Genomic DNA, 27,521 nt, shown 5'->3' on the forward strand with positions numbered 1-27,521 from the left:
TACCTGGGTGATCACTTCATAAGGTATATAAATGTCTAATAACCATGTTGTAAACCTGAAACTAACATAATATTGTATGTCAACTGTAATTGGAAAAAAATTTTTCAAAATGGTCTGAAGACTCTCTCCTCAGTTCCTTTAGATTAATCAAGGCATCCAGATTTTAAAAGAGACCTTTTCTATTTAAAGTAAAATCATTTAAAAAGCATTAAAATCACCCTAAGAAACAAGTATAATATTTGACAAAGGCAAATGATGCAGAAACATTTGACTTTATATTTAATAAAGTATATTATTTTAAAATAGAAAACTCTCTTGTATGACCTTTTGTACTAGAATAATTTTGAAACACATTTAAATCATCTAAACTTTTATCACTAATGTTTAAATGCACTAGTGCAAAATACAACTTTTTAACAAATTAGGTCTTAGCAATCTGACCCCAAGTTTAGTGACACTGTTGGCAAACCCAACTCTGGTATCACATTCAACTTCTAAGAGAAGACATTTTCCTGACCCCGATAAAACTGAACAGATGTGAAATTTTTATTTTTAGTGCCTGAAATTTGTTTCTTGAGTGAATTATAGCCATCAAGGAATTATGTTCTATTCTCCTGCCAAAGCCCTGCCCTGCACTCTTTATTAAGGCAGAACTCCCACAAAGTCATCCAAACTCAAATCTTTCAAAGCCAGCCCCCTTTAACGTTGGGTAAGAATTTTCAGGACTTAGCAGTTGCTGAAAAAAAACCTGAAGCTTTAAACTGAAAAAAATATTTTAAAAATCTAAGGTCTATGAGAGTATGGCTACAAAATGAGAAGAATGCTGATAAAGGGGAAAGGGTGTTGATTTAAAAAAAGAAAAAGCTGCTGCTAACTTTAAAAACAAAAACTAAGAGCCCATAGATCATCTCTCTCTAGAAACTAAACTTAGTTTACCAGGTGGTCCCTCCTTCACTATCAACCCACCAGGGGCAGAGCCATGAAAAATACAAGAATACAGAGGTGGCTGGTTTATTTTGTTTCTAAGATTATGCCTTTGCCTGTGTATTCAACAAACAGAAGTAAACAAGAGTGAAAATCAAGAGGAGAGCTTAGAAGACTTTTAAAAGACGATTTTAAAAAATAATAAACGTAAACAGACTAAGTGAACAACAGGGAAGCCGCAGTCTTTCATAAGAATGTCTCACTTTGTAGAGTGCTACCTACCTACCTTAACTATATCTTACAGCATGATCTTACATCTAATGCTCTTTCTACTATATCATACTGCCGAGAGATTGAGTTTTTCCAGTTAAATAATTCCATATCAGAAAAGGGGATAAAATGAGACGCTTTGTAGCAGCCAGGCAATAGCTGAAGAGCACTAAGCTTCAGGAAATAATTTTATTATCTTTCATTAAGAAAGAAGTCAGATCAATAAAAGGGAAAAAAAGATGTTGCACAAGTATGACTAACCAGAAAGGAGGAAACTTCTGTCTTCAGAAACCACTATTAATGAAACAGTCTCAACTCTCACAAAATGGCCTTTCAGTGCCTCATTCTCATTAGTGAATGTCAAGTTGCGGCTACCTTACAGAAAGACATGTATTTTCTTGAACTCAAGAGATCATCAATAACAGCTAGGGGGCCCTATCCTATGACATATTAAGTGGCAGACTTCCCCAGAGCATGATTTAGCAATGAGAGTAACTCATAACTGTTCTCTAGAGCTTAGGTTATAAACCTTTTAGAAAATCCAAGGATCCAAATTATTATTAATAGGAACAATCCCAAAGTTTTGCTTTCCTTTGAAGAAAAGCAAAACTGCTAGATACAACCTCAGAGCAAAAAGAAACAAATATGCTAATGTAGATTACCCAGAAAGTGTCTAATTTTCCAGGCTAAGTTATTTTTATTAAACTTTTCTCAATTCTACTCCCATAATTTTTTTGCCTATAAAACACTTGCCAGCTCTAGAACGTTAAACTTCAAAGAAGCAAAGATACACATTTTTAACAATCATAACGATTTCTCACGTCCAGAGCTAAAACTAACAGGTAAATGAAATGTGGAGAACCAACCACAAGCCCCAGAGCTCTGGCTGTAGTCTGATCACTTAAGTGCTTTCAGCATCTTGATGTCCTCATCTAGAAAATGAAGCAGTTGTGCTGGATGATGTCTTAGGTCCCTTCCAGTTCTAACTTTCTATTCGCCAATTCACCAAAAAAATTACTGTCTTGTTAAAGCTCAAAATGTAGTCATTTTAATCACACCACAAGAATTTTAAAAAGTTAGGGAACTTGAGCACACTCCTCTCTCAACCCCAATTTTCCAAAACTGCAAAAGGCAAGAAATATGGCAGCTGCCTATTTGTTATCCTCACTTACATAACCAGTCTAAATGGAATTAAAAACTCTGTAATAAAAGTAAACAATTCATAAGACCACATATATTCCAATAGGACTAAAAAGTTCGGTGTTATTAAATGACTTCTCATCATAATTTTTATGTATCATGCCAGAACATAAAAATGTATAGGTATCCTTTACCATGTGTTATTAAAGATTAGCTCCATCATGATGAAATTTAAAATAAATTCTAAATTGACTAATTTTCACTTTTTTAAATGGATATGGCTTAAATTTCAAATTAACCAAAATATATAGTTCAAAATGACTGAATATTGTGATCAACTGATTCAACACACATTCACACACACACCCCTTCCCTGAGACTCCCTTCAATGCTCTCCTTATTCCTAATTCCTCTCAACAACTCCACCTCCCCATTCCATTCCAAGCCCCACTCCCTTTCTCTCCCCTTGCTTCTCAAACACTACACTACTTCCAAAGCAGTCTAGGAAGTGGCTCTCTTATCTAGGAAGTATCAGAATCATCTAGGAAGCCTATTAACAATATACATTAATGTAAGGGAAAGTGAACGGATTCTACTTTTAAGTTAAATAGGAGTTAAAAAAATTAAACCCTGATTAACCAGTTTGCTCAGAAAGGAGGATATTCTAGTTAACTAAAGATTAACCAGGGAAATTATTTTGTTGAAAAAATCCTTCTGGAATCTTTTCCCCTTGCTTAGGAGTTACAGTTCTTCATGAGAAATATCTGATGACTTAATAACTATCCTACAAATAGGACAAGTTTATAATCAATTCTTATCCTATACAGGGGTGGGCCCTGAAGGCCAAATAAAACCCTTAAGCTAAAAATTGTTTTATCTCTTTAAAGAGTTGTAAAAAAACAAACAAAAAAGAATGTGTGACTGAAACCCTTTGTGGTCCACAAGGCCTAAAATATATACTATCTGGCCCTTTACAGAACAAGTTTGCAGAACCTTGTTCTGTAGCACTAAAGGCAATGAAAGTAGAGACTCAAGGGACGTTACCCAGAAGCGCTCCTTTCTCATCAGTTTAACTGAAAATAAAAGTTTCCATTAAATCGGTTCCAAATTACTTAAATAGAATCACTGCTATTTCTCTAATTGACTTGCCTAAATGACTAGCCTTCAAGAAAGTTATTACCCACCCCCAGAAGGCTCTATTCCCCTCTTTAGATGCAACAGTTTCAGCTTGCGGGTGCTAGTTAGCTATGGAAATAAATTCAGAAAACTGGAAGCCTTACCTGGGGCATTTGCTATAGCCAACGGCAGGCTTGGAAGCTGGTGCACCTGGATTCCTGAAGCGCCCAATGCACTGAGGTTTATGGTCTGGAGGCCAGGCATGGAGGAGAGTTGAGCAGCATTCACAGTGACTGTGCCAGCAGGGATAGAGGCAGCTGAGGCAATGGGTGTAAGGGTGGTATTACTGCTGCTGGTCTGCCCCAGGGAAACACCCTGCATTGGGGCCAAGGTGATTGTCTGGGCCTGTGGGTTCTGAACTTGGAGGTTTTGCAGCTGAAGAGTCTGCCAACTGACCTGTCCATTGGGCCCCACCGTTGGTGTCCGGATGATGATGGGACCAGAGTTTGGAACAGCCTGAAGCTGGAGGTTCTGGAGAGTTTCCTGGGAGATAGCTTGAGTTGTAAAGGTCTGCCCTGACAATGGTGCTGCCTGAAGGGCCTGGAGGGTCTGTCCCCCTTGAACTAGCTGAGGCTGGATAAGAATTTGTTGTTGCTGTGACTGCTGGTTTTGCTCTCCCTCTTTTTGCTGACTTGCTTGCAGTGAGCCTCCAGATGTCTGGTTCTGCTGTATGTTCAGAGCATCAGACCCCTGTAGCCCACTGACCCTCTGGGGTGTCTGGCCTTGAGAACTGGTCCCTGCTGATCCACTGGTGGTAAAGTTCATAATTCCCATGTTGCTGGTGGTAGTAGTTGTTGAATAGCTATTGGCATTGGTGAAAAAGGAGCTGGAACTGGCTTGTGATGATACCAAACTGGCAGAACTGATGGCAGTCCCTGAGGTGACAGGCTGTGAGCTGCTCTCTTGGGACCCAGAGCTGCTGATCGTGACTGCCTGAGAGCTAGGAGTCAAGGTAGCCGCAGAAACGCTGTTAACAGGTAGCAAGGTGATATTCCCATTCAGGGCCACTGGTACATTGGTCACATACTGAGTCTGTCCTGAGAGTACATTATTAGCCAGGCCTTGGAGGGGGACAGCTTGCTGGAGTAGATTTGGCATAGCAGCAATGATGTTGCCGCCACTTCCTCGATTTGTGATGATCTGTTGGTTTGCACCTGGTATGATCTGTATTTGACCAGAACCATCCTGCTGCACTTGGGCCCCAGTGGTAGCGAATTGCAGCTGTTGCCCATCAACAGTCTGGAACTGTGGGATTACTTGATACTGAATATTAGGCATCACTCCAGGTAGTCCTGTCAGAACTTGCTGGTTCTGTAAGTTGGAAGTGGCAGCCACAACGTACTGCCCACCAGAGACAGTGCGATTCTTGGAAGGCTCGCTGCCATTGCTGCCATTGGTACTGCTGCCACTCTGTTCCTTTGAGGTAGGGGTAGCCCCAGAGGAGGAAGAGATGATCTGCCAGCCATTGGCACCCTGTGAAAGTTGTGTGGCTGTGAGGTCAAGCTCACCTGTGCCCCCTGACTGGCTTGGGCCCTGGGAGTTGTTGCTGTTTTCATTAGGTGATTCAATTCTGCTGCAAGTTGCTGCCAGCAGAGCCAAAGGGGATGGCTGGGATTCCTGGCCAAATAATAAGGGAGAGAAAAAGTAGTTTAGTGACACCCAGCTGCCAGCCCAGGGGGCAGTATACAATAAACAGCAAAACAGTACAGAAAAATTAAGAGAAAAAAAAAAAGGACCAGAAACAGAAAGCTGACCTGCCTATAATGCTGAAATTCTCATCTTTAGGGATCTCCAAGTCACTTGCCTCTCTCTGTACTTACTTCCTAGTCTGTAAACTAGTTAGCCTCTTCCTAAAATTTATTCTGTGAAAAATCATCTAAGAATATGTGCATCTTTTCAACACCTCCCCCACTGTCCTGGTTACCACTTACCTGTCCTCCGCCTCCTCCTCCTCCACTGCTGCTGCTGCTGCCTGTGCTGCTGCTTCGAGCCTGGGAAAAGGCACCACTACCATTACCATTGCCCCCATTACTGCCACCAACTCCTTTTTCAATCTTCACCACGGCTGTCATTTCATCCATGGAGTGATCTTGGTCTAAAAATAATTGAAAAATAAACAACTTAAAGTTGGAGAAAGGAAAAGGGTAAGGTGAGGAAGAATACAAGAGACTAGAATGAAACAGACATGACTAACAGGAAGGTGAAAGGCGCCAGTGTAAAAAAAAAAAAAAAAAGGATTGGAGAAGGGACAGTTGTGGGACGAGAACATAAACTAGGTTCAATGGTGCCAAACTTGGGGTTCAACTCCCCTTTGCACAAAATTATACTCAGAAAATATTGAAAAGGTGCTTTTTGTATAAAAAATGCAAAGGACAATGGGCATGCTGAAAGACTTTCAAAATAAAAAGTATCCTGGGGAAAAAAAAGATAGATAAGGCTACGAAACATGTGGGTGGACGGAAAGCTTGCTAAAATTAGGGTCAAAGGAGATGGAGAAAGAGAAAAATTCAAGTGTAGAAAGTAATAAGAGGAGAGGAAGGGAAAGGAGAAAAGAAATAAGTAGTGTGAGTGGGAGAACATTTGTGAATACTGGTAAGGGACTAAGGGGTTCAAGGATTAGAAATTAGGTTTCCGGGCGGACAGAGGGCGGACCCTAGAGGAAAAGGGCGGTTTCGGGGTGAGGGGCGTGGAAAGGGCGGGACGGTAGGGGGGGAGGGGAAATCTACGGAAGGTGGGGAGGGCCCTGGGGCAGGCGGCGATCAGAGGGCGGACCAGGGAGGCGGTTGGCCCGGGCGGGGCCTGCACTGCTCGGGCCGCCCCCGCGGCTCCAGCCCCCGGCGGGAGGAGCCTCAGGCGGGCGGCCGACTAGTGGGGGGTAAGGCCCGTCCCCCCGTGGCCGGGGCGGGCAGGGGGCGGGCGAGGCCACTCTGCCCCCTCCCCCGGGGCGGGCGGCCCATCCCCCTCCTCCTCGGAGGCTCCGCCACTGCCCCTTCTCCCTCCCTTCCCTCCGCCCCGGGCGGGACCAAGGCCTCCGCCGCCGCCTCCCGCCCGCCCCCCCTCACAGCGGGGACCGCCCGGTCGGCCCTCGCGCGCGCCCCCTCATTTCCCTACCACCCCTAAGCTTGGAGTGGACTCATCCTTACCGCTCATGGTGGCAGCTGAGGGACGAGCTCAAGGGGGTCCTGCCCGGGGGGGTTGGGGGGGGCCAGGAAAAACGCGGACGCTGACGAGGCAAGCGAACCCGGACCGGACAGGGAGGGGGGGTGAGGAGGAGGGAGCAGCGCGCCACAAGCCTAGGCCCCGCCCCTCCGCTGCTGCCCCGCCCAATGAGGGAGGGAGAAAGGAGGGACTTGTAGAAGAAAGGCGGGCAGGTCATCCAATGGTAAGACTCGCTTGCTCTCTAAGGCGTGTAAGACAAAGTTGCGTGCTGGGAGTCCTCCCTAAAAGACCGCCCCCTCGATTTTAAAAACCAATGAAAAACGCAGGAAGTGTCGATGGGCGGGAGCTACAAATGATAGGCTTGGAGAGAAACCAGTCAACCGCCAGGCGGGCTCTCTGAGAGGTAGGGATAGGGAGAACTTTGATTGGAATGACAGAACAACGACCAACCAGAACCCTGGACGTGCCTGAGCAAAGTCCTCGTGGGAGGAGAAGTAAGAAGTAGGCAGGAATGGGATAGGATGAAGCTGATCAAAACCAATCAGAAATCAGGCGGGCAGCCATGAAAGTTGTGATTGGATTAACACTGAAAAGAGACGCAAATTGACGGGAACAAAAAGCCAATTAAACGCTGAGTAAACTCTGAGGGCGGGAACTTGGGGTAAGCAGAGGAGAATTGGCGTCACACTCAGTCACTCAGTCCAATGAGGTGGCGGAGGAAGCAAGACACCGCCTCCATCTTAGGCAATGGGCGTTACTAGGGCCTCCTGTCATTGAGGAGGGAACAGGGTTGTGCCAACAGAAGGCCGTCGCCATATTGGCCCTCCTGAGGAGACGTCTTTGCAGTGACTGAGTGCTGCACTTCAGCGGTTCCCTCCAGCTCAACAAGTGTCAGGGCCAAGAAACTCGGCGCGCCGTTTGTCTCGCCACCAGGGCTCATTTGCGTCTTCATTTAACGTCCCTTAAAAGTACCTTTCAAGCCTCACTCTTCCCGGGCTGGGCGGACAAGCAGGCAGATGCCTCGAACGTGGGTGTAAAGCCTGGGGTGCAAGCGCGATGAAATTTGGCGACGGTGCTCACACCGTCGGTCAATACTGAGCTGACCAATTTCCAAGGTCTTCTGTGAGACTCCAGCAAACACCTTTTTATTAAATTTCCCCAAGGTGCTGTCCACTTAATTTACAGCAGGTTAACTTCTCCAGAGCTTGTCTTTGAGGGTAAAGTGCACTGAAGAACCTCTAGAAGTCAAGGTCCTATAAGCCACTTACTCCGCCCCACACTCAAATTCTTAATTGTAAACACTGTCTAAGCATAAAACAAGATAGTAAGATAGAGTTCCTGTTTTTTGCAACTACAGAGGTTTTTCCCAAGGCACCTGAATTTCTGGCCTCTCATCCTGACTCTTATCCCAGTTTTAGTAGAGGCAGCCTGTGTAGCTTGTCAATGACATGAAAAGGTCATTCTCCTCAGCGCTTGTATGTTACATGTTATCACTTCACTACCTATAATTTCACCACTTCTTGATGTGTTGTAATGTTTTAAAGTCTGGGTTCCACTAAAACAGACCTGCTGCTTTGAGCAGGGCCTGAAGAAGGTGAAGTGACTTGAATGTGTTAGGTGCCTAGGTCAGTTAAGGAATGTTTTGCATTCCTTATGTCATCCTCATAATGAAGATATTAGTATTAAGAGATATTACACATTTTATAAGTGAAAAAATTAAGGCGGGGAAGTAACTTGCCCAAGGTCACAAAGCTAATGAGTCGTAGTTCCAGATTCCAACCCAAAATAGTCCCACGAAATGTCTTTTATAAATTCTTTACTGAATAAAGCAATGCTTTGTATAACCATTTATGAAAATGGACTTAGTAAAAAAATTCTTTTTATTTTACTTTTTTTTTCCTTCCCTCCCCCATCTTTCTCTCCTTGGGTTTTTTCCTCCCCAAAGGAAAAAGGGCCAGCTCCCAGGAGGGGGTCTGAGCCTTTATTAATTTTTAGAAATGCTGTTTGGGTCTATGGCCATGCCATCCTGAAAAAGCTTGATCATGTCTGATCTCGGAAGCTAAGCAGAGTCAGGCCTGGTTAGTACTTGGATGGGAGACCACCTAGAAAGAACAGGTGCTGTAGGCGTAAAAAAAAAGAAAAAAATGCTTCTGGGGGGAGAGGGGAGGTAGCGCGCAGGGGGGATTAATCATTTCTTCAATTAAAAATAATTTTTAAAAATTTAAAAAATAATAAAAATTCTTTTTTATCGTTACCTTCTAGCTCCTGATAAAAATCCTGCGCATACTTCCAGGATAGTTCAAATGACATCATCCTCTCATATATCTGTATCATAAAACATCACATTACAATATAATTAATAGCATCTCTCCCTAGATCAAAACTTCTCAAAATATGTCAGTCTCTATTAGAATCCTGTGGGCTGTTTTTCTAAAGGTAGATTCCTAGACCCCAACTCAGACCCAATAAATCTGATTCTCTGAGGTGGGTCTTGAGAGTATGCATTTTTCAGTAGCCCTTTCAAGTGATTAGTCCTTAAACCAGTTTTAAGAAACACTAAGGGAAGAAACTAGAGTGAAGAAATTTCCAGAAGAAAAGAAACTTCCCAGAGGGAAAAAAACTGCATTACTCATCTTTGTAAACCAAGCTCTTGAGATTCTAACAGCTGTTTAGTGCATTCAGCAGCAAAAGACCACACCTAAACTTGCAAGATGGAGGGACATTGTGGAGCAGTCCTCTAAACATTTCATGTATATTGTCTAACTTAATCCTTTCAATCAATTTAAGAAACTGCCATCTCTTTTTACAGATGAGAAAGTTGAGGCTCTGATACTTCGGTTAAATTATGACTGTTGTGTCAAACTTTGATTTTTGTTTTTTTTCCATAGTTCTAAGTCAACACCTAAAATGGGAATTAGGGTTTGATTTTATCTCAGGTACTGAGAAAAAGGCTTAGATTTAGACTCAGAAATTCAAGAGCCATCATCCTTTTCTCAATACTCTCTCTTTGCTCCTCTAGGATAACAGAATTCAGCACCTGGCCAGTGACGATGTCCTCAAAATATGGTTGCTTATTGATGGACCCTGAGAGCAAATAGACATGATCCGTCTTGTCCAATTCATCTCAAAACCTGAACAAATTTTCTTTAAACACAAAAAACGAAAATGAATAAACTTATTTCAAGCCTTCTCAAATCACTTAACTCGTAACGACTGTTTAAAAAGCAATGTATAGATTTGAGAGTTGTTTCACTACAAAACCACTCATAAGAACATGAATTATGTTTGGCTGTACAATATGTAAGCTTCACATGTACCAAGTAGTAACGTTCCAGCGCAGCAGTCAAAGCTCTTAGTGGTCTGCCCTGCACTTATTTGAGCTAATCTTCCATTTGTATCTACTGTACTCTCTTACTCTTTACTTTGTTCGTTGTTGAAGTTTTCTCTCAAAGCATGCTTTCTTGGGTCTCCAAAGTACAGAAACAGTTTACTCAGCTTGTCCTCCTTCTGGGCTACCAAATTCTTACTCTCATCTTTGGCAAGAATGACTTCTATTAAGTCTTTCCTACCTCCCACAAGTATTGAATACTCTGTCCACTGTGTTTTGTTTACGTACCTCCAACAGAGGTATCTAAATATCTGATCTCCAACTACACAGCAATTTGATGGACCAGATGATGCCTTTTCGTTTTATATCTTCAGGGCCCAGCATATAGTTGACACCAGTAAACACTTGTTAAATGGAAGGAGAAGCATAGTTCATAGTTCCCGAACATCTTAAATAGGTTTCCAGATATTACACACAGGATTGATTCTCAGCATTGTTATTTGTCCTTACAAGTTAAATAATTCTTCCTGATTATGAAGCCACTCTTTAGCTTTCATCAATTTCCCACTTTGCAATCCAGTAACCGGAAACATTTTACAAATTTAAATACATGGATGATTTAAAACCCCCTTTTACACCATCACTGTAACCTCCTCTCTCAGTAAGCTTTCAACTACAGCTAAGTAGAAAACAGACTAACATTTCTTTTACCTGTCCTGCCTACTCTAGGATAAAGGAGCTTAGATAGTCCCTGACGAGTTGTCTCAACAGTCTCAACAGGTAATGTTCTAAACCTTTAATTCTAGCTCTCTGAACAAGAAAAGCCTAGATTTTTCACATCATGCAGTCTAAGGTCATTTTCAGTGCAATGGTGACTGTAGGAGCTGAATGGATCATCAAACAAATCCCTCATTCTTTTTAGGACCCTGGAAAGGCAAGAAACTAAGAGAAGAACTGTACCTGGGAGACCACCTAGGAATACCAGGTGCTGTAGGCGCAAACAAAAATAAAAAATAAAATAAAAAAAGAACTGTACCAAGTTGAGTTTTTGTTTGGGGAAACCAGAACCTGTTGATGAGAGATCCAGGACTGGCTGCAGATATTCTTATTCTTATTATTATCATTATTTAAAATGACTCATTCTGTATCTTCGCTATATCTTTGTTTCCTTATCTGAGAAGCACTGTGGCTGATCCCTGCCTAGACTGTACCTTTACTAGGAAGGCCTTTGTTCAGTGTGGTAACCAGTGGGTGGCTCTGGTGATCTGAAAGGCCCTGAAGAAGGGAAGAAAGGCTGGAGGAGGGAGGATTTTTGTCCAAGATTTGAGAGGCATGGTCAAGAACACTATTTAGTTGTTGGAGTTAAACTCTGGTCCAACCTGACTATATGTAAACCCAGCTGGTCTCTGGAGCTTGAAGACCCTTTGACATATAAAAGCAGAGGTGATTTGAGGTATGGTGGGGAAGAGGAAGAGAAATTACTGAGAGACTAAATTCCACAATCTGTCTGCACTCTTGAGAGCTAGAGAAGCATGCTCCTTACCCTGGGAGCTCAGAGAGGAACTCAGAGACCAGAGAACCCAGAGACCCCAAACTGAGCAAGAAGAGAGCTTTTCTGAACATTTAAATTTGACCTTTAGGGACTCCAGCTGGAAACAAAGACATAATCAAAACATTTCCTTCCCCCAAACCATCCAAACCCCTCAGGCTCCTCAGGGATCCATAGCTAATCAGATCTGTCAGGAAGTTGGTGCTTAATGCCAGTTTACCATCATCAGTCCCCCCACTCCATCCCACCCAGACCTCTGCACCCCAAGGATGACTGGGGTCCTGCCTGGCGGTAAAGCATTAAAAAAAGTTTCTCTTTTAACCAAAAATGAAGCAGTTTCCTTTTCTATTTCCTCTTCTGGGACAAGTAGCCCTGAGTCTCCTCCACAGTCCAGAGTTGAGGAGAGAGTTACGCCACCCCCAGCTTCCCATTCCCAGAAAAGAGCATGACCCCCGAAAGGCTCAACAGGTCTGGAAAAAGTACCTGCCCTCCCCGGTATCCACAGCAAAGGCTGGAGGAAGGAAGGGAAGGGAAAAGGAGGGGGGCCGGGCAAGGGCTGGCCCGGTTTCCCACTCCCACAGAACCGGGGCCACCCTGGAGGCGGGCGTTGGGCTGGGCTGGGGGAGGAGGGAGCTGGATTCATAAACAAACCCTCCTGAGCCACGAGGTGCCCAGAGGAACGGGGTGGGGTTTGTCGGCCTCTCAGATCCAGCCTGAGCTGGATGACTGGTGTAGGCTGGGCCGGGGCCACTCCACCCCCAATTTCCGGCTAGAGGTGGACCATCTGGCTCTCCCAACCACAAACCCCTCCTTCCTGTTTTGCCCTCCCTCCCTCGAGCCGAGAAGCCAGCCTAGGTTCGTTGAGACTTGACACCTGACTTCTCTTCTTCCGCAAATTTTCACTGTCCCCAGGGTAAGTAGGTGGTTCTTGTCGGGAAAAGGCCCTGGAACACCACGTTAATTCCTTCTTGGGGTGACCCGAGACATGATGAAGAGAGAAAAGTGGGAGAGGACAGGAGCTTCACAGACTTATGCTTCAACAGAGGTTTTTCCACAGCTTCCTTACTGCTAATGCCCAGTTTAGGGATAACCTTCACCACGGCCTTCCTTCTCTCTGTTCTCCCCTCCCCCACCACTGCAAGTGATAAGAGGTGCCTGCACAAAGGTCCCTGGGAGTCTTCCAGGAAGAGCTTGCCTTCCTCACTCACAAGACTAGTAACTAACACCTGTAGATATTATAGTATCTACTCTTTACTGATTTAGGAAGGAAGTTCAGCACTTGAGAAATGTGCCCAACCAAGTTCTCAAGGCAGACTTAATGGAACTCCAATTCTACTCTAGCATTTCCCAGAGTGTGAGGCACTTACTGCTGGTGGGTTTTGAACATTTCTGTATGTGTCCTTTTAATGAATTTTCAAAGGAATTTGAACTACATGTCAAATCTATCATTTCACAAATGTTATTGTTAGGATAAAAAAAAATTATGGAATACTATGGAACAGGGAAACCTGATAACGTTAAAAATTATGAAGGTGAAGTGTGAATGATTGAAGTCTGGAGAAATACACTGTACCATCCTGGTTTCTCCATCTTACATGCAGCTCTTTCTAAGGAAGAATAAAGAAGAATGAGAGTTCTTCAGTGAGGGGGCTAGTCTAGATGATCCACAAAGTTCCTTTCAGCACTGATATTCTAAAGTTTAAAAGCAATCAGAAACTATTGAGCTAGTAGAGGCAGGAATTTTCTCTGAGCCACGTCACCCCAGGCCCATCACCAAAAGGCCCAGAGCTGAAGAAGAGGCCATCCTGCTTTCCACAAGGGGAAAATGCAGGACAGGATGAACAGGCCCTGGAATGGTTCCACCCCCAACCCTAGGGAATTTTAGTCTTCTCATTCTTGCAAGGAGCACACAGAAGGGTTGAAGGGAGCCACCGCTGCCTGTGTGGTATGCTGCCTATGTGGTATTTTTGTCTCGCGACCTCTTGCTCAGTCCTGACCAAGCACTGAGCCAGTCCAAACTGCCAACATTAAGCTAATCCTTCTCCAAGTGTCTCCTCTCTGACCTCAATCTACTCTGTGCCTGTGTAGGCCAACAGCCACGATGGTTGAGGCCCAGTCAGAACTCAGCTTCAAGGTCCAGAGGTGGGTGACTGTCTAGGTCCCCTCAAGCTTAGCCTCCTCCAGCAACTTCAAAAACACTGAATCAACCACCGGCCATGTGCATTATGTGGCCCTGATGTAATATAATATGAAGAACTCCTAACAAATACTCTTCTAAAGTATTGAACCTAAATATTTTAGGAAGTCTTTAGATTTAATTTCCAGTTTGCAGAAAGCATGGGGACTAGAGGAGCAAGGTAAGTGAAAATACAAAAACAAATATGAAAAATCCAAAAAGTAGGACATTCTATAGGACAACTGACTGTTTTTTCAACAAATCAAAAATAGAGAAAGAGGCTTAAAAAAGACTTAAGAGGCAAAATGGTCACATGCAACATGATCCTATTTTGAACAAACCAACTGTAAAGAGACATTTTGGGACAGTTGGGAGAATTTGAATATGGACCGGGTATTAAATGGTATCAAGGAATGATTGTTAATTGGGGTGAAGTGATAATACTATTGAGATTAAATAAGAACGTGTTTGATTTTTAAAAATTTATTTTTCAATTGCACTTGACATACAATATTACATTAGTTTCAAGTGTACAACATAGTGATTAGACATTTATATACCTTACGAAGTGATCACCTCAATAAGTCTAGTACCCATCTGACACCATACATAGTGTGGACAAAAAAGGGGTCCTATGGAAAGTAATCTGACAGGGTGATCTGATCATAAATTCCTAACTGGACATGTAATGGTGAGTAGTCACACCCCAGGCATGTAACTTTAGTAAAAGGTTTATCTTTGCCTTACGCAAGCTCTGTTAATTGTTTCTGTGTACCTAGATTAACACACTTTTGAAACACACTTCTTTTCAGACCCCTCAAGAAAAACCATCCTCAAGAAAAACCCTCAAGAGAACACATAATCTTGTTAACTATCCCATAATCCCATCCCTCCTTGCTTTCTCCCAGCTTCTGTAATCTTTCTTACGTTCCCTGTTCCCTCCTTAATTTCAAATGCATAAAAGAAACTGCAAAACTATTATTCTCCAGACCATTTAAGATCTTGCTTCCCAGCATTGTTGTCAGTTTGGCTCAAATGAACTCATAAAAATTCTCTACAGGCTTGGACGTTTCTTACTTAGACAATAGTTATTACGATATTATTGACTCTATACCCTGTGTACGAATGTGTTTTTATTAGCAGTGCATACTGAAATATTTAAGAGTTTAATGTCATAATGTCTAAATTATCTTAAAATACTTTCCCCCAAACTGACCTAAATATGGCAAATATGAATAATTGTTAAGTCCAGATAAAAGTCAGATTCATTTTCTTCTCTATGTTGATTTAAATGATTTCTTAATAATATAAGTAGTTAAAATATTTTAATTAAATAATAATTAAACTGCCCACTGGTTTTTTTTCTCCTTTCACATCCCCAGTCTCAGGTCCTTGTCCTCCTTTCCTGTCTGCTGAGATTTACACCTTCCTGGCTGCTCTCCCTCTTTCCCCTTGCCACATCAGCCTATGGCATCCTGCCAAAGACATGCCACCTCTTGCCATACATCTTAAGGTTTGGTGGTTTAGAGGAGGAAGGTAGAAGTCTGAGGCTTCTCTTACAGCGCCTTTTTAGTATCAGTTTCTGGGTAGTGATAGCAGAATTTAGGGAAAACACTCTCCCCTATGCTGAAGCCACCCATGTCTCAGCCAGTCAACACTATCACACTGTGTGGCTAACCCAAAGAAGGAAGGCTGACAGAAAATTGAGCAATCTCCCCTTGGGACAGGCTTCTGCCTAAGGCTGAGAAGGGAGGCAGTAGACTGGAGAACTTCCTGCCTCTCAACTTTTGTGATTATCCCCCACCATTCCCTGCTCCCCTATGCACTCCAGACCAAAGCCAGTCTCTCTGCTGTGCTCTTTCATTCAGTGTTAACGTGGTCTGTGCAAGATAGGTCACTAGGCACTGGGGGAGATTAGATGAACACGTCATGGCTCAGTAGGACTCATACACAGCCTCATACACAACTAATTATAATAAATTATAATATGCTGTCCTACATGCAAAGAAGGAGATACACAGTGATCCCTTTTTAAAGGACCTCATGGTCAGTTTTCTCCCCAACAAACTTCTCTCCCTTTTCAGACTCCCACCATCCTCCCTTACAGTAGTAATCGGTCATCAAGTCCTATCAATCTTATTCCACAAATGTCTTTCAGATTTATCCCTTCCTCTCTCCCATATCCCTTGTTGCTGCCTTAGTTCGGCATAGCCATCATGCTTACTTGGTGGTGTTACTATATAGAATGGATTCCTTGTCTCCAGCTTGATTCTCTTCAAAATAGGCTCCATGTTTTGGTCCCAGGGAGTCTTATCTTTCTGAACACAGATCTCATTATTTGGTACAAATCAAATCTTGGCAGGCCCTATCTTTCACCTAGAAATGTTTGAGTAAAGCTCCAGCCATACCCACTCACCTATTTATTATTAATAAAATAGGCCAAGTGGTTTCCTCTGTGATATCCACTGATATACACATAGGTGTGTGCCTGGAATGCCCCCCCTCCCCCCGTAGTAGTTCAACAGCTCTGCTTTTGGAACCTTTGTGTACCATTGATGGGAACGGAAAGTGGTGCAGCCACTATGGAAAAGAGCATGGAGGTTCCACGAAAAACTAAAAATACCATATGATCCAGCAATTCCACTTCTGGATATATATCTCAAGAAAATGAAAACACTAACTCAAAAAGATACATGCACCCCCATGTTCATTGCAGCATTGGTTACAATAGCCAAGATGTGGAAACAACTTACGTGTCCATCATAGATGAATAGAAAAACAAAATATGTGGATATACAGTGAAATATTATTCAGCAATAAAAAACAATGAAATTTTGCCATTTGCAACAACACGGATGGACCTTGAGGATATTATGTTAAGTGAAATAAGTCAGAAAGACAAATATCTCATAATCTCATGTGGAATCAAAAAACAAAAAAAACAAGCTCGTAGATACAGAAAACAGATTGGTGGTTGCCAGAAGCTGAGGAGGCGGGCAAAATAGGTGAAAAGAGCCAAAAGGTACAGTTATAAAAGAAATGAGTCCTGGGGCTGTAATGTATAGCATGGTGACTACAATTAATAATACTATATTGTATGTTTGAAAGTTGCTGAGAGTAAATCTTTAAGTTCTCATCACAAGAAAAAAAATTCTCTATATAAGGTGGTGGGTGTTAACTAGCCCTATTGTGGTAATCATTTCACAATATATACAAATATTGAATTATTATGTTGTACACCTGAAACTACTGTATGTCAATTATACCTCAATTTTTAAAAATTTTAATAATAATAAAGATACCAAAGGGGGCAGGGGAAGAACTCACCTTTCAAGTCTTAGATCAAGCTTCATTTCTGCATTCATTTCCAGAAATATTCCTTCTCTCTCTAGAATTTGCCACACTTCTCCACGTGTCCCTACTGCTGCTTCTGCTGTCGTCTACCTTGCAGCCTTCAACTCTTTGTTGCACTTGTCTGTACATTTATAAACACAATGGAGTGAAGTGAACCTGAGTCTTGGAGCCACGAAGTTCACATCCAGGCTTATAACAATTTGCAGCAATTTCTTTAACCTGTCTGAGCCTTAGTTGCTTCATCTATGAAATGAAGATATTACTTACTTGAAAGGATTGTAGAGATAGTAAATAAAAATGTGGTCAGTCATTTTTGCTTTTATTGTGGGTTCTTAAAAATCTGTTTTTTGTTTTTACTACCCAAATAACACATGAACATCATCTCTTTGTAGACAAAGATTGAAAGTCAAAGGTGTAGTGCAGACGTGTACATCTTCTTTCACTAACCTATCCTGTACACAACACCTTCACCACTTAACATCTTGGTTTGCAGCTTTTCAGTCCCCTTTCTATGTATTTACATATATTTATATACATTCAACAGATATTTACTCAATGCCTACTAAGTGCCAGGCACTGTTCTGGTGTGGCAATGAAGAATCAACAGTGAACAAAATAGAGGAAAAAAAAAAAACAAAACTCTGCTCTTTTGACCTTACTTGCTATGTTCATATATATCTCTTTGTTGTTGGTATTTTTTATGTGAATAGGAATTATAAGTATTCCAGAGCTTGCTATTTTTTTAACTTAACAAAATATATTAAAGATCTTTTTGTGTTAGTTTATTTAATTCTTTATTAGTATCTCAAAGTCTGCTGCAGCAAACACCTTTCTATATACATATATATTAGTGTGTAGGTATGGCATTTAAGAGAGGGTGGAGACCTGTATAGCAGAGGAGTTAAGAGGATAGATTCTGAAGACAGACCATAGGTGTGAATCCTGGCTGTCGCTTACTAGCTATATGACCTTAGGCAATTCAACCTCCATGATTCACTTATCTCATCTGTAAAATGAGGAAATATTTACTCCATAGAACAGGGTGAGCTATGGTTAGAATCTCTGAACATAGTAAGCAGTCCATACATATCAGTGTTATCTGTATAGATTTCTAGAAGTAGAATTGCTGAGTCAAGATTATGCACATTTAAGATTTTGATACACTGCCAAATTATCTTCTAAAAAATATTCCCAGTTACACTCATACTGACCACACTGTGACAGTGATAGTTTCCCTGAATTCTCACCAGTTTTTAAAATTGTCATCGATCTGATAGTTCCATTATTAAAGTTTGTTTTTTTCCTGATTTATCAAGATTTATAAGGACAAGTGTCTTTTCTATGTTATTGTCCATTTGTATTTTGTCCTCTGTGTATTGTCCTTTCATGTCCTTTGTCCATTTTCCTATTGACTTGTTTGACTTAAAGAAGCCCTTTATGTGTATTAGATATTAATTCTTTGTTAAAATATGTCAAATATTTTCTCCCTGTCAATTGTCTTTTTGTTTTGTTTTTGAAATTAAAAAAAAAATCAACATTAGTGAACTATAATTTTTACACTGTAAAATGTACCCACTTTAAATGTATTACATTTAAATGAGTTTTCATGAGTTTAGACAAAAATATGTACCTGTGTAACCATCACAAAAATCAAGATATGAAACATTACTCTAAAAAGTTCTCTGTCCGTTCTCCCAGACAATCCTTGTCAAGCCCTCCCTCACCTCAGCACCCAGGTAGCCACTGACCCACTTTCTGATTAGATTTTATTCTAGATTTGCATCTAGGAAAGAATTAGATTTGTCTTTTGTAAAGTTTCATAGAACTGGAATCAGCATATACTTAAAAATTTTTATTTTTGTTCTAGCTTCTTTCACTCAACGTAATGGTTTTCAGATTCTTGCTTGCTACTGGGTATATCAGTAGCTTATTCCCTATTATTACTTAGTAGCGTTCCATTGTATGAATATACCACAATTTGTTTATCCATTCACATTTTGATGGACATTTGGGTATTTCCATTATTTTGATTATTATGAATAAAGCTGCTATGAATCTCATATAAGTCTGTGTGGGGATATGTTTTTATTTCTCTTGGATAATTACCTCGGAGTAGAATGGCTAGGTCTTACGGTAAATGTATATTTAACTTTATAAAAAATTGCCAAACTGTTTTCCAGAATTGCTGTACTATTTTACATTTGTAAATATACATAAATACTAGATACTTATCCTTTTTAAAAAATATTTTCTTCCTGTCAGTCGCCTTTTAACTTTGTTATTATCTATGCAATAGAACTTATTTTTTACAGATCACATCTGTTTTCTTTTTGTACCTTGAGTTGGGTCTCATTTATCTTCACATCCCCATCACCTGGACCTGTGCCTAGCACAAAGTAGCCCCCCAATAAATGTTTACTGAATGAGCCAACAACAGTGAAGAGTTCCACAGCTATGCCTAGAAGTTTGTAAAAAGGATTACATTCTGATCACTTAGCTAACACAAGCAAGTTACAGGAGGTGAATTTAACCACTAGTAAAATGCTCCAAAGTATTATCTGCGAAGGAGAGGAGAGACAGATTTGGAAACACCCCAATGCAACCTAAGTTCCACAACACACCTGGATCCTTCTTTAAAACGCTTATCTGATTCTGTCACGCTCCCCGACTTAAATCTTTTCGAGACTTTCTAGCACCCTTGGGATAAAGTCCCCAACCTTAATTTGGCCTATAAAACTGTCAGTCATCCTGTCTTCAAGTTTGTCCACCGTTTCTTCCTCCCCATTCATACATGTTTTAGATTCTTCCAATGTGCCATGATTATCCCCAAGCTAGGGCCCTTGCTTGTGCTGTTCCTTTTCCCTGGAACACTCCTTTCTCCTTTCACCTCCACTCTCCTCCTCCTCCTCCCCCCCCACTTTTATTTTTTTATTTTTATTGGTTTCAAGTCCCATTTAACTTCTAAGTGGCCTTTCTGGACTCAGTTTAACTCTCATCTCCTCAAGGAAGGCTTCCTTCCCCAACTCCTGAAACAGCCTTAGGTCCCATATAACCCTGTAATTACTCATTCAACTTTTGTTTTCCTAAAAATATTTTAAGCTCCAACATCGCTCTGTTCTTGTTTGTCTTTTTGACCCCACTGTCTACTAGAGTGCCTGGCTTATAATAGACACTTGATCAAGGTTGAATGGATGAATGAATTAAAGGTAAGATAGGACCAAGAGGAATTATAGGATTCATTAAGTAGTCTAGTTTTATCTTGGGGGTAAGGGGAGCCACTGAAAATTTTGAAGCAGAAGAGTGATATGCACATATCTCAATCCCATTAGACTGAGATGAACTGTTTGGATAAATTGAGAGTAGAAATTGCACAGTGATAGAATGAACACCTAAGGGGACCTTCATCCAGCCTGGAAACACCGAAACTGAAGGGGAAATCATGAATCAACCTACTTGAGGATCTTTTAAAAAACACCTGTATATGGCCCCACTTCAATCCAATTAATCAGTACCTCTGGGGTTGAGGCTCAGACATCTATACATTTTAAAAGCTCATAAAGTCATGCCAATATACAGCCAGAGTTGAAAACCATTGAATTAGATTCCAGGGAGCAAAGACAAAGCAGCTAAATATTGTTGAACATAAAGTTCTAGACACAAAGAACTTTGGACTTTATCTTCTAGATTATAGAGAACCTTGAAGGATTTTCCTCCTACTTTTATTGAGAAATAATTGACATACATCATTGAATAAGTTTAAAGGGTACAGCATGACGGTTTGATATATATATATATATTGTGAAATGATTATAATAGGTTCAGTTAACATCCTCATATAAATACAATAAAAATAGAGGAAAAAATTTTTCCTTGTAATGAGAACTATTAAAATTTATTCTCCAACCAACTTTCCTCTGTCATGCAACAGGGTTAGCTATAGTCATCATGTTGTACGTTATGTCTCTAGCACTTATTTTTCTCAAAATTAAAAGTTTGCAACTTTTGACTACTTTCCTCCAGTTCCTCCTCCCCTACCTTCCACCTCTGGTAACCACAAGTCTGATCTCTTTTTCTATGAGTTTGGTTTTTGTTTTGTTTTGTTTTGTTTTTAGATTCCACATAAAAGTGAGATCGTATAGTATGTGTCTTTCTTGGTCTGACTTATTTCACTTAGCATAATGCCCTCAAGGTCCATCCATGTCATTGCAAATGGTAGAATTTTCTCATTTTTTATGGCTGAATAATATTTAGCTGTATATATATACCACAACTTCTTTATCCATTCATCTATCGATAGACACTTAGATTGTTTCCATGTCTTGGTTATTGTAAATATTGCTGCTATGAACAAGGGGTGCAGATATCTTTTAAGTTAATATTTTTGTTTCCATTATATATATTCCTAAAAGCAGAATTGCTGGGTTTCATGGTAGTTCTATTTTTAACTTTTTGAAGATCCCCCATACTGTTTTCCATAGTGGCTACACCAACATATACTCCACCAACAATGCACCAGGGTTCCCTTTTCTCCACATCCTCTCCAGCATTTGTTATTTGTCTTTTTGGTGATGTTTGATGGATTTTAAATGGGAAAATGTGAGTCTGGTATATGGAATTTTTTTTTTTTCAATCTAGGTGCAAAGAATCAATGAATTAATCATATTCTTTGGTTCATAGTACACTATCATCATTTGAAATCATACAAGACCCCTCTCTAGTTTATCCCCCCCTTCATATCTACACTGTTCCCTTCCTCCCTATAAGCACCATCTAATGTGTTCGTTTGTACCTGAATATATATGTATCTTTGTTTTATGGGTGGTTTAATTTGCATGTAGAATTTAATCATGCTATAAGTCTAATTGTTTTACTTTGGACAAACACAATACTCTTAAAGATTTATTCATGTTCTTATAGATATATCTAGTTCATCACTTCCGTTGTACAGTATTCCCCTAGAGATGGAGAATCAGTTTCTTTATACCATGAAGCTGTCATGAATATCCTCATACATGTTCTCTTATAGTTCTATGCAATATTTTCTTGTGGTGATGATTCTAAAATAAGGATATGGCCATTTTACCGCTCTGCTCCACATCCTTCAATTACTCCCATTTCCTTTAGAGTGAAGCACAAACTTTTGAGGATGACAAAGGAATTAAGTCATTTTACATCTCTAAACTTCTCCTTCCTTCCTAAGAAGACCTAACAATACTTGCCTAGTTGATAAGGCACTTGAGAAGATCAAATGAGTTGCTTCAGGGGAAGTGCCACTATAGTCAGCGAAGAACTATTAAAATGTTGATTTTATTAATAGAGTGTATTTTAATACATTTTTTTACCTTTCAAGGTGGGCTTCATGTTTACTTTAGCCAGATCTGAGTGATATAAAAATGTGTGTGGCAAGGAATCGGCAGTGTACTCATTGGACATTCTTGGCAGCCCCCAGCTTAAGTGATAATTAGGTAGGTAATTAGGGAGGGTGATAATGAGAAGGCTGGAGGTGAGTAGATCCCGCTTACAGCAGGTTTGAGCCCCTGCCCTTTTTTCTTCCCAATTTCTATAGGCTTCCTAAGAACAAAGACCAGGCCTTTATTTTTTTCATTTATCTTCATTATCTCTTATAACCTTTGAGAGAGGCTCATAGAAGGTGCTTACTAAATGCATGTTGATTTGTGGAGAACATTCAGACCATGCCAGCCTCAAATCTGGGAAGCCATCCTTGTTTTTGTCCCCATTGCTGGTGAACCAGGGGATGTGCATCTATGCTCCCTAGAATTTGTCAATCTACTTCTTTCCTGCCCACCTCCCTCCACCCCGTACCTTTTCTTCCCGCTTCCTCTATATGTCTTCTACTCATCCTTTAGGTTTCTAGAAAAGTGGTCACCTTCTCTGGGAAGGCTCCTCAAGTCTGAATGGTGTTGCTTCCCTAGCATTCAGCACTTATAATAACAGCTACATGGCAGGCAGTGAATTCTATCTTTAAAAATTTTTAGGCAGTGATTTTTTTATATACAATTTTATGAGTTTTCTACGAGGGTCATTTGCCCACATTTTACAGATATGGAGACTGAGGCTCACAGAGTTTGCCCAGCTAGCAAGTGGTAGAGCTTGAATTTACATGCTAGTCTGACTTCCAAGACAGTGCTTTAACCACCACCTCAAACTGCCTCCCATTGTCATAGGAGCATAGCTGTTTACCAGGTTATCTTCCACTAGATTGCACACATCTTGTTAAATGCTATATTACATACTTCCAGCACATACCTGGAACACAGTAGATACTCAGGAAATGTCTGTGAAAGGCAGACAGGTAGGTGGAACAGGAAATAGACCCTTGCTTGCTGAATTCTGGCCTGGGAGTCAGTCAGGAAGCCTTTGGAACTTTGACAAGTAGCTCGCCCTTACTGAGCCAAGGCTGGGGAAGGGTTAGAATCAGATTTCTTCCCACTCCACCCCTTGCCTGAGAGCTGCATTGCCTCCCCCGTCCACCCCACCCCCACCCCCGCAAAAACTTGGCAATCCTCTGACCCCAAGAACGGTGATAGGTGGAGCCCAAGAATGGTGATAGGTGGAGTCGTTGAGCAGCTCACTCCTGCCACCTGGTGGTGCTAGTTGGCCTTGTTCAATCTGCTTTCTCCAGAGCCGCAGATCTCGGGGAAGGTCGACTCTGAAAAAGTCTAGTTTTTTTGCACATTGCTCTTTCTTCCAAGGGTTTTTCTTTCTCTGGAATGCCTTCCCATTCGCAGCACGCATCGACAGTCCTGCTATTCCAACGCAACAAGATGAATTGAATGGAGTTAAGTCCCTTAAAGGTTTGAAGTTCTAAGCTCTGAAAAGGTGGTGATGCACACTTCCACCATAAGGGCTTCCAGACAGAAAGAATACTAAAAGTAAAATAAGCCCAAGTAAGGATGTGCCACAAAAGTCTGATTTCTTTTACAATGACTACTTTAACGCTTTTATTTTTTTTAATTTGAAAATAATTTTAAAATTATAATTTTTTTCCAAATTTCCATTTGTTTTATTGCCCCTGCTTTGCAGCCCTGTGCACTAAGCATGACTTGGTACTGCCAGGTACTACTGGGTAACACACCACGGATCATGTTTTTGGAACGAGAACCTGCCTAACTTAAGCCTATGGATTACTAGAGGGCCGGGGTTTTATTTTATGTTTTTGTTTTTCCTGGGACCCCACAGTGCCTGGGAGATGATAGGAGATAATAATCAATGTTCGTTTTTTGGTCTTTACCTGAAAGGAAGTCCTGGCTGGCCTCTCGTCAGTACCCTTGGGAGCCTGTCTCTACCTTATCACAGCCTTGCTCCGTGCCTAATGCCTACCTACCTGGAGCCTAATGCCTACCTATCTATCTGTCTGAATCTTTAGTTTTTCTCTTTCTAGTCAAAACCCCAACCCCCCCTTCAAGAAACCTAATTTCAGTTCCAAGAAAGGATCTCATAACCCTAGAACTTTAGAGTTGGGAGAAAACAAAATACTAACAATTTCTACCATTTGTTGAATCTGTTTTTTCAGATGGGTTTTGATAAGAATAACTATTTTGAATTTTGTCTAATGTCTTCTTTGCATCTATTGAATTGATCATGTGATTTTTCTAGTTTACCATATTAATGTGCTCCTTATTAATGAATTCCATTATTAAAGACCCATTCTAGCATTCCTGAGGTAAATTAAAAAGAGAACCTTAGACATGGGAGTCAGGGGTTCTCAATTAGATGTAGCCAAATTCATTTATTTTCAGATAAGGAAGCAGAAGCACTGACAAGTAACATGGGTCATTATGCTTTCAAATATGATCCTTAGTTGTTTCAAGTATCTTTTTTCCCTCACCAAGCTGTTAAGATCCCAAAGAGCAAACACTGAGGGTCCTATGTAGCATTTTCTCCATAATATTTTACCCAAGGGGCCACTCAATAAATGCTATTGACTACTAAATTGATTAATAGGTTTTTATACTGGAGCTAGAGCAGAAAGTTGCAAGCTAAATAGGAGGATGGAAGATGAAGGTTACACCAAATAAAGGACTTCTAGATAGTTAGAGAGGTAAACCATTAAACAAGTGAGTAAAAATGGCTTGAGGCAACTCCTCCCCAGGTGAGCTTGAGAAAGAGGAGGATATGCCTTCCTCCTAGGCCACTGAAACCCAGGAAAGAACTCAGTGACTTTTGGCCAGACTGATTAGCTTTGGTTCTTATGATTACCTTATTCTCTCTTCCCTCTATCCCAAATTTTTCAGAACTTTACAATTTCAAATATTCCCCCTAAACCAGTGAGATGTTCCAGAAGAGAGTAGTTTATGTATCTCCATCCTCAGTTTTTCCAAAGCTCTGTCCCATATTGTATCCATGCCCAAATCTGCATCCTTCCCAGCAAAAGACAGAAGTGGGATGTAAGAATTAGGCTCCTGTAGTGGAAAGGCAGTGGGCAGAAGAGAATAAGGCTCAAGAATGGACTGAGCTGAGGATACAATCTCCATGCTCTTCTTCTCAACCACTCTGGCTGAGATAGAAGAGATTAGAAGGAGCAGTGATGAAGGGTGGAGGGTGGACTCTCACCAATGAGTCCATAGGTCCCCAGGTTCCCAGGCTCCTGGGGCTCCCTGAAGCTACATATTCTTTCCTGCTCTTTGTCCCTTGGCTGCCATGGGTGAGCCTACTGGATACCATATGCTGCCTCTCTCGGAATTTGGAAGCAACTAGAAAATACTCTGAGGGTAGCACCAACAACAGGAGCATCCCAAACTTCTTCTATCCCAGTTGGTTCCCAGGATCTTGGAGAGAAGGGTCAGGCCTGAGAGCCACCCAGAGGTGTAATGGGGTGGTGGATATTGTCTGGCAGGGCACAGGCAGTCTTAGATACCTCTGTCTGTCCCCTCACCCTCCCTTACTAAGATCTCCCTGCTGTCCTATCCTTGTGTTCTTTGATTTCTAAGATTTCTTTAGCTGGCAGAGGAAGGCCCAGGGTTCAAGGAGACTTTAGAGGCGTAACGGACTGGGTAGAGGGAGAAAGAGTGTGTGATCATTTATGTGTTAGTTGAATATATTTATGTGACTTTGTATGTCTCTTTCTAAAACCTGGCCCCTGTGTTTGATGAGTGTCGCCATAAATGCCCATGGGTGTGTGAGTGTGGCATGTGGTGTGTGCCTTGTGTGTCAGGGCAGGGGCTCCCTGTAAAGGGTATGTGTTGGGAGGAGGTGATGATGAGAGCCTGGTTCCCTCTACTCCTCCCCCATCCTTGCTCCCATCTGGCCTTGATCAGTCGGTCCCTGGGGAGGGAGCCGCGGTTTCAGATACAGGAAAATGTTCCAGGAAGCGGCCACTGTGCTGGGCCCTGCTCCTGCTCCCCCAGCGGAAATTGTTCCAGGAGGGAGGAGGGAAGGGAGTGTTGAGATAGGATTAAGGGAGGAGGGGGTAGCTCTTGGCTCCCTTCTTTAGGAAATAAAGCAGGACGAATTGATGGGAAACTCAGGTCAGCCAGAAACCTGTATGCTGCTACCTAAATCATCTAATGAAGGAAAACTGAGAGCCAGTAAAAGAAGGTTCCTTTTCTTATCTGATTCTCTCTCTAGTGACGTTTAAGGACTTGGATCTGTGTAGCCCCTAGGGGTCCCTTTTGTGGCGCTGCTAGCGGGTATCCAAGCTAGGGAGCAAGACACCTTGGTCTTGTCTGAAGGTGGTGTGGCTTGGTGGAGGGGGGTGAGCACAAGATTCAGACCCCTCTTCTCCCCACTAAGGGGGCTTTGAAGCTTAGATCCAGGACTGGGAGGGCTGCCTAATTGGGATAATGGAGGTTAATGGGGCGCCTGGAGGGGTGGCCACGCTCTTAGATCAAAGAGGCCAGCTCTTCCTAACCACCACAGCTGGAGGTCACAGATGGAGGGGGAGGGGCAAAGACTTCGGGCCAGCCAGCAGGGGGTGCTCTGGCCCCTGAATACCTGTCTTGTTGAGTCTCTGACCTCTTCTTTGCTTGGAACTTTTGCCTAGAGAGAGCTTGTGGAGAGCGGGTGTTGAAGGGGATAAGGGAATGGAGGAACCTTGAGATTCAGACTCTTTTTGGTGTGGGGAGAGAGATGAGACAGCGAAAGGGTACGAGAGGCTGGCAGCCAGGGGTTCCTCGAGACCTCCGGCATTGCAGGGCCCAGAGGAGGACGCCTGGGATCCGGGACTGGAGGAAGCCAGGACTGGGGAGGCAGGACTCATATCGTAGGTTCGGGCCGTAGAGAAAGGACTGGGCGGGGCATCTGGGGGCGCTGGCTGGGCGGAGGGGAAAGGGGCACACCGAGCTCCCCCGCCGCTGCCTGCTCCCCCCTCCCTCCGGTTGGCGCTCCCTCTCGGGCTCTAATCGGCGCGGCGGCCGCAGCGGGCAGAGTCAGCGCCGCCAGTCTCCGGGACGCGACTCCCAGCAATTGTGGTCGGGACCGCAGAT

General features: G+C 42.0%; 1 protein-coding gene and 1 pseudogene across 2 annotated transcripts in view; one reads left to right on the forward strand and one right to left on the reverse strand.

Moving 5' to 3' along the window:
• The window catches only part of SP1 (Sp1 transcription factor), a 36,613-nt gene extending 24,570 nt beyond the window's left edge, over positions 1–12,043 (reverse strand). Inside the window, exons 1-3 of one of the 2 annotated variants that reach the window (XM_023520707.1) lie at positions 12,030–12,043; positions 5,442–5,605; positions 3,615–5,127 (exon numbers count right to left, since the gene is read on the reverse strand). In XM_023520707.1, coding sequence (XP_023376475.1) covers positions 3,615–5,127; positions 5,442–5,591 — 1,663 coding nt within the window. In that variant the 5' untranslated portion in view covers positions 5,592–5,605; positions 12,030–12,043. Of the gene's footprint in view, positions 1–3,614; positions 5,128–5,441; positions 5,606–6,653; positions 6,810–12,029 lie in introns of those variants that run through there. The other variant, XM_011375812.2, reaches the window with a different exon arrangement.
• Positions 8,678–8,796, forward strand: LOC111729734 (annotated as a pseudogene).
• Positions 12,044–27,521: the final 15,478 nt, after the last annotated feature.

This window comes from Pteropus vampyrus, unplaced genomic scaffold (assembly GCF_000151845.1).
Source record: "Pteropus vampyrus isolate Shadow unplaced genomic scaffold, Pvam_2.0 Scaffold276, whole genome shotgun sequence".
In the NCBI taxonomy this organism is placed as follows: Eukaryota; Metazoa; Chordata; class Mammalia; order Chiroptera; family Pteropodidae; genus Pteropus; species Pteropus vampyrus.